This window comes from Sinocyclocheilus rhinocerous, unplaced genomic scaffold, assembly GCF_001515625.1.
Source record: "Sinocyclocheilus rhinocerous isolate Xijiao unplaced genomic scaffold, SAMN03320098_v1.1 scaffold957, whole genome shotgun sequence".
NCBI classification, from domain to species: Eukaryota; Metazoa; Chordata; class Actinopteri; order Cypriniformes; family Cyprinidae; genus Sinocyclocheilus; species Sinocyclocheilus rhinocerous.
In genome coordinates this window covers 931,058-938,758 of record NW_015649405.1, presented here as the reverse complement: position 1 = coordinate 938,758, position 7,701 = coordinate 931,058, and the positions used below count along the sequence as shown (strand labels likewise).

At 37.8% G+C, this 7,701-nt stretch overlaps 1 protein-coding gene across 1 annotated transcript in view; it reads right to left on the bottom strand.

Moving 5' to 3' along the window:
• Positions 1 to 401: 401 nt before the first annotated feature.
• LOC107710554 (chloride channel protein 2-like) overlaps positions 402 to 7,701 on the bottom strand; it is a 38,054-nt gene continuing 30,754 nt past the window's right edge. The window contains exons 19-22 of the mRNA XM_016515359.1: positions 5,012 to 5,050; positions 4,547 to 4,651; positions 1,885 to 1,971; positions 402 to 1,810 (exon numbers count right to left, since the gene is read on the bottom strand). Coding sequence (XP_016370845.1) covers positions 1,370 to 1,810; positions 1,885 to 1,971; positions 4,547 to 4,651; positions 5,012 to 5,050 — 672 coding nt within the window. The 3' untranslated portion in view covers positions 402 to 1,369. The remainder of the gene's footprint in view (positions 1,811 to 1,884; positions 1,972 to 4,546; positions 4,652 to 5,011; positions 5,051 to 7,701) is intronic.

Here is a 7,701-nt window from a genome sequence, read left to right as displayed (position 1 = left end):
AATTTTTTTGTGTGTGAAAAAAATTCATGTCAAAGTAAATTTTCTGCATGGCAGGTAAAATGAGTTTGATGTCAAAACAAATTTATCAATGTCTAAAAATATTTATCATAGATTTTGGTGAATTGCCAGTGTAGAAAACAAAAGAGGCTATGAATTCTTAAATCATATCACGACTAAATAAATACATTTATCAATGAATTAGAAATTAATATTTAGTTTTTCCCAAAATTGTAGCTTTTGGGTAAAGTGTGTCAAATGCAAATTCAAATGCAGAAAAAATTATATATACTTACATCATAAAATGTTGAAAATTGTTACACTACATGCAAATACACTGGATTTTTCTAGTTGGTTAAGATGTGAATATTGAGCATCAAAATATAAGATTAATGTTCATTAATTGTTCATATTTTACCTGAAATAGTTCAAATATTCCCCAATGACTCAACATCCATGGCACATCTAACCCCTAATGTGGGGTAAGTTGTGTCACTCAGCCATTTTTCCTAAAAAGTCATATTTCTGTGCCTTTATCTGTTCAGAAATATAATCAGGCATATTCATTTCCCTGATGACTTATTTCTTCTTGCCTGGTTGACAATCTAAATAAAAAGCGGCACAGTTTACCCCACTCTCCCATTTATTCTCCTGCCTTTCCACGACACTGGTTCCTGTGTCCTTCCTGTCTTTCGCTCATTTTGCATCATGTTCTTGTTCTCTCCGTGTCCTCTTTTGCCCACCCGTTCCCTTTCTTTCCCCCGCTCTCTTCCTCCGTGTTTCCTTGCAGTGTGGGTTATTAAGGGCTATATTTAGAGCAAAATTGCAGTTTGGCTCTCAGAGACAATTTTATTTGGATTTAAAGTGTCGGCACCAGATGGGTGCGTTGGCAAGGTGCAGCTGAGTCACTCTCACACACACACTCGGCTTTTCTTACGTACAAACACGAAGAAACACACACACAAGTGTGCCACAAATCAACAAACAAACACGTTTATGACGAAAACCCGCCGTGACATCATCAAACAGAAACTTCTTTAAATGAATCTCATCAACATATCTCAACACCGAAACGCGCTATGAAGCCACAAATCAACAGACACCCAAATTTATGAGGAATACACAGACGTTCGCTCACAAGCCCATCCACACGGCACTCACACTGCAGCGCGTATCTATGACATCCCACACATACAAACACACACGGCGTGTTTCGTGTGAAGGCAGGACCAGAGATTAGGGTTGGTTTGATTAGTACGGAGCAGAGAGTGTGCTTCACTGCTTAAAGACTTCCTCCAGGTTTTCCTTAACCTGACTTCACAATACCGTTTATGGTGTAAATGGAGTGTGCGTTACCGACCGCAAGCAGCTGTCATTTCGGCTGAGCCTTTGAGGGCGAGGGGCTTTCCTCGCTCACCGCTTCCTCCATCGGAGCTGGGCTCTGCTCGCCGACGGCCTCCAAGCCTCCGTCCTCCAGAGGGTGGCTACAGTCACAGGGGAGCTGTGCGAGGTGCTCCTCTTGGGGCGTCGGCTCTGATTGGTCGTCTGTGTGTAATGGGCTGTTCTGACTGGACAGCTCTGTGCACTCGGTCTCGTTCACCAGGCTTCCCTCGGACGGCTGCTCCGTTTGGTCGTCCAGGTTGGGGAGGTTAGGTTCCCGTGGTAGCGGCAGGCTCCTGTGACGACTCCAGAGCTTGTGGAGCTCGGTGACCTCTGAGACGCTGCTGCTGTTGCCGCTGTTGCGGAAGCTGGCCAGCGGGGGACGGACTTTCACGCCAGTCACGGTTACAGAGCCCTCGATGGCCTTACGCAGCTATAAACAGAAATTTTTTTAAAATGTGTTTTTCTGCTATAAAGAAGAGCTAGTAAAAGAATACAATCACGCACCTCTTTTAGAGAGACCACTCCTACTAGACGTCCGGTGCTGGTGACATAGGTATGATCCAGGCCAAGTAGTGAGAAAATGGTGTGTGTCTGAACAAAAGGGACAGAGATAAGGACTGACATTCATGGATAAATAAAACGAGTCTGTTTGTTTTGGACACACTTTAGTTTGGGGACCAATTCTCACTATTATCTAACTATCAACTCTGACTTTTGCCACAATAAACTCCTAATTTGCTGCTTATTAATAGTAAGGTAGTTGTTAAGTTTAAGGTGCGTGCATAATTATTAAGCAAGTTGATATTCTGATCATATTTTTTACCAATTCCAAACCACATCAATCTTAATATCTACTATTAATTTTGTATTTAATCATTTATAAGTGATATATAATTATCCATGAAGGCTGGAAGTGAAAAACTCCTTATATTCAGGTGTGCAGAATTATTAGGCAGGTTTTCTTTTACAGATAAAATGAGCCAATAAAGAGATTTAACTCAGACTGGAAGTCAAAAATTATTAAATGCACATGAGAAGGATGCAATACTTATGCAATACTAGAATTTGCAAAGTTAAGGCATGACCATTGGACAGATAAATGCTCACTGGGTCAGCACAGTCAGAAAGAACACGTTAACTGCAAAATAATTAAGAATTGAGGTAAAGAATTAGGTGTGAAACCACCAGGAACCATTTAGTCTCCAGTGCCACCATTTTCCAGAACTGCAACCTACCTGGAGTTTCCAGAAGTGCAATGTGTCAGGTTCTCAGAGACATTGCTTGGGAAAAAAATCCTAAAATATAACCTCTGCTTAATAAGAATCATAAGCTGAAGTGTTTTACATGAAGACTGATTTTTATAGGTTTTATAGACAGATAAGTTGAGAGCGACTCTTGAAGGACCAGCACCACTTGTACCACTCTTTCAAGAATTTAGCTTCCAGAATCTGGCAGTAAGTTTTGGAATTCATTTTAGTCCATCTCTGCAAGACAGGCTTTTCAGGACAGGAGATGGAAATGCAATTAGCGTGTCTTTTCTTCTCCACCTGTTTTTCTGACTGTGCTGACCCAGTGAGCATTTATCTGTCCAATGGTCATGCCTTGACTTTGCAAATTCTAGTATTGCATAAGTATTGCATCCTTCTCATGGGCATTTAATACAATTTGACTTTCAGTCTGAGTTAAATCTCTTTTTTTTGGCTCATTTTATCTGTAAAAGAAAACCTGCCTAATAATTCTGCACACCTGAATATAAGGAGTTTTTCACTTCCAGCCTTAATGGACAATTATATATCACTTATAAATGATTAAATACCAAATTAATAGTTATTAAGATTGATGTGGTTTGGAATTGGTAAAATGTGCTTGAAAAAAATATGATCAGAATATCAACTTAAAAATAATAATGATAATAATAATAATTATGCATGCACTGTAGGTATTGGGAAGGGTTAAGGGATCTAAAATATGGTCATGCAGAATAAGACATTAATATGTGCTTTGCAAGTCAACAGTTTACAAACAGCCAGTATGCTGGTAATATGCATGCTAAGCAACTAGTTAATAGCGAGAAATGGTCCCTAAACTGAAGTGTTACCTTTGCTTTTCCATATGACTTTATATGGCTTACAATACAATATATTCCTAACAAAAATCTGCCATGTGGCTTCAGAATATATCATACAAATGATCTGCACTACTTTTATGATAATTTTTTGTCATTTTATATGGCTGAATAATAGAGTGCTGTAGGCATGACATTGTTTTTTAGGTCTAAACCCAGGAACAAGCATTTTTACACTTCTCTTTCCTTCACTTTATCTTCCACAAGGCTCTGTTTTTTTTTATGGGTTTTTTGTTAAATGACTGAAATAAGGTCTGTGGTTCACACAAGTTCAAGACATTTTCATGTTTTATTCTATGACATAAAATACATCAGTAATGCTTGTGATTTTTTTTTTAAAGCTTTTACTTGTCTTGAAAAAGGCAGTTGCTAACAAGTGGTCTAATGGAACTACAGAGATTGTCAGGAACATTAAAAGTCATCATGCCGAACAGGTAAACTCATCTACTCACTAGTCTGTTTTTACAGCCTTATTGTGTTAAATTACTGGGTTCTTGCCCTATTCGGACGGTAATTGTTTCTCAAGAAGACGCAAGTTATTTTCACCATTTACAGGGGGTAGCGGTGATTTTATTGCCGTCCGAATACAAAATGTCAGTGTTTTTCTCTCACCACCTGCGTAAAAATCCCAGGCTGAATTACCTACTGTTTTTTGACAAACACCAAGGTCGTGTGGTAATTTAATTGCCATCCGAATCTACATCTCTGAGTTTACGAGAAGAAATCAATTAAAAATGCAATGTTTAAATCCGTTTTGAACACTGCCAAACACCATACGGTAACTGTTGTGCTTCTCTGTAATTTGCGTGCATACAGTACATTTAGCTTTTCACTTCTGGGGACTGTATTTAGGCTTCAAAATTCATACAAATTGTGTTAAATTGAATGCTTTTCTGTAATAACCCAAAAGCCAATGGAAAAATCCTATTGGGTTTTTGTCAAGGGAACTAGGGTGATGTAAACAACAAAGTTGGCCTACAAAAATACACTGCAATCATCACTGCAGCGCACTATGCTTGGCAGATACAGCAAATCTTTTACCTTATGCAAAGATGTCCGTTCCACCAGCTGAAAGGGGGCGGGGTCTATTTTACAGTTGTTGAAATTAACAGCCTCATCCAGCTGTTGCTCCTCCCACTCTGCTATCTGAAAAAGGAAATTTAAAAAAAGTTAAAACTATTAAAGGTTAAAAAAATTTTTTATGTAAACTGACAGGGGCAATTATCCTAGGTTTTATACTATTTATGCAATATCATAAGATAATCCTCTCCATAAGCAGTCCATTAAATATTAAAGAAATAATTCAAGCAAAAATGCAAAGTCATCATTTGAGTTTTAATAGAATTCTGAATTCCCCGAATCAAACTTTCAAACACCTCTGTTTATTCTAGAATACACATTAGTTACAATGAAATGGAAAATACCTCAGAATATGTGACTCACTACAAGAATCATGATAAAATTACAACATAATTAAGGGGTAAGTATAGTATTTAATTGACATACCTCTGCTGTTGACATGTCATCTTCAACATCAGGTGTATCCTGAAAACATCAAGTCGAGAATTAGACATAGAAATGCACAAATGTTTCTTTCATACCTTCTTGTCCTCACAAACGGTCATGCAGTTCACAAGACAAGTGAGATGGTCCTCACTGCAGAACACAAGATCCAGGGGGCGAGGTTGGATCCAGATCCAACTCCTCCCACCTTACATATACCTAAACCTACCCGTCTCCACCCCCTGATCCCTAAACCCACCCATCTCCACCCCTAAACCTACCCATCTCCACCCCTAAACCTACCCATCTCCACCCCTAAACCTACCCATCTCCACCCCTAAACCTACCCATCTCCACCCCTAAACCTACCCATCTCCACCCCCTAGATGTGGATCCAACCACGCCCCCGGATCTTGTGTTCTGCAGTGTGGGGCTACTCATGTCTGGGGAAAAGAGGATGTATGGTCACCCTACTATATTTAGCCTTTGAATAACCAGCACCTGCCTGGGTCTGTGCGACTTTATATATGGCTTTTCTCTTCCCTTTCACAAACTGATCCATCTCCCATTCTAAGTTATGCCCGTTGGCTGTTTACTGTTTTATTTATTTTCTTTTTCTGCGGACTTTCCTGCAGGTTCAGCTTCAAATTAAATGCACATGAACCAGCTCAGCAAGATCTTTAAAGGAGTAGTTCACTCAAAAATAAATATTTGTGGGAAATTTACTCACCTTCAGGCCATCCAATATGTAGATGAGTTTGTTTCTTAATCATATTTGGAGAAATGAAATTTAGCATTATATCACTTACTCACCATAGGATCCTCTATAGTGAATAGGTGCTGTCAGAATGACGAACAGCTGATATTATCCATAATATTGCTATCTGCAAGTCATCTCATCTGAATCAGGATAGAAATGTGCACAGATCAAGCACACTTTATAAGGAAATACAGTTCTAAACAAATATGTGCATTTTGATGTGAAAGGCAAAAAGGGGATGCCATTTTTACTTGAGGAAGTGTTATTACGGATTATGCCCTGGTATTTTGGCCAGAAGTGACATTTTACAGTTAATACGCCTTAATGATTAATTTGTTTGTCACAAGCATGCAGCTTTTCACTTTACAAGACATTGAGTCGTGACGATTTCTTATGGATTATTGTGATGTTTTTATCATCTATTTGGATTCCCCTTTCTCAAAGTCTTTTCTGATGAAGAAACAAACTTTTCTAAATCTTTAATGGCCTGAGGGGAGTAAATTTTCAGCATTTTTGGGTGCACTGTTGCTTTAAGTTTGCTTTAACATGCCAGGAAGGTTTGTTGGAACTGAATTCATCTGGACAGTGGCCTTCTAAAAGCAAAGTGTCTCAAAGCACTCCAGACAGTTTGCGGCAAAAACTAAACAATGTCATTTATAAATTGGGTCTAATGTTTTTTGCTTGTCTTAATACCCTTGTGTTCTCTGTCTCCCATCAGCACCCTACTCATCCGTTGGCAGTGTATAATGTATCAGGCGAGTTTGCCATGTTGTGGCATGGAGCTGAAGCTGGAGCTTTTGACCTGCGCACTGCAGTTATGGAGGCTATGACTGCTTTCCGTCGAGCAGGTGAGAAGAGCGACAGGGATAAAGTAAATTTTTTGAATCTGTTGAGGCCAGGTTCTCCTAAATTGCATAAATATAACAATTGCAGTGCTTTTTGGGCAGGACCTTGGTGTCTTTTACTTTTTAATATCTATTTTAATGCCTCAAAAATGGATGGTTTACAGGTAATACTAAATACTCTTAAGTATTTTCACACTATTTTCTTTCTTTCAGGAGCTGACATCATTATCACCTACTACACTCCACAATTACTCACATGGTTAACAGAGTAATATGTTGGTTCTCCTATATGAATGAACTTCTACTGTCTACTGTCTCACCCTGAGATTGAAAATTAGGACTTGGAAGTAAATCTGATAAGCAAATATTACTACACAAATAAACAACTTTTTAAAATTTGATTTATGTATCTAGTTATAAACACATTCAATAAGCTTTGGTTTTTATACTTTTCTCTAATTTTGGCAAGCTTTAGTATTTTTTTTTTTGTGTACAGATGTTAAATTTGTCATTTCTTTCCTAAATAATGTGATTACATCACAGATTTGTTGTAATTTTAATGTGCTTCTATAACACTGGAAATAGACCTCAGGTTTGTAATTACAGCCGTTTAGTTTTCAAATCAATGTACTAATAATCACATTAACATAGGAAGTCCTGTTGGCATTTCCATTTTAAGGTTTACATCGTTTCATGTAGTGCATCTTCTAAATGTTTATAACTAAAAAGATATGAATAAAGCAATAGTTTAATAAACATTGTTTCCATGTCTCTTATTGACCACTCAGTTTTGTATTGCGCTTTATTTACTGAACAGATTATCAGAAATGCCCATCCCCTTCATAGAGTTTACAAGTAATTCATCATTGCTGTCAGTATATGAAAAATATTGGAAATATGGATTTGGCTTAAGTGTTTTAATTGCCAACAGAGTTTCAAAAAGCACTGCTTATATTACATTTACATTTAGACATTGAGCAGATGCTTTTATCCAAAGCGACTTACAAATGAGGACAATGGAAGCAATCAAAATCAACAAAAGAGCAATTATACATTGGAGATATATATATATATATATATATACTGTA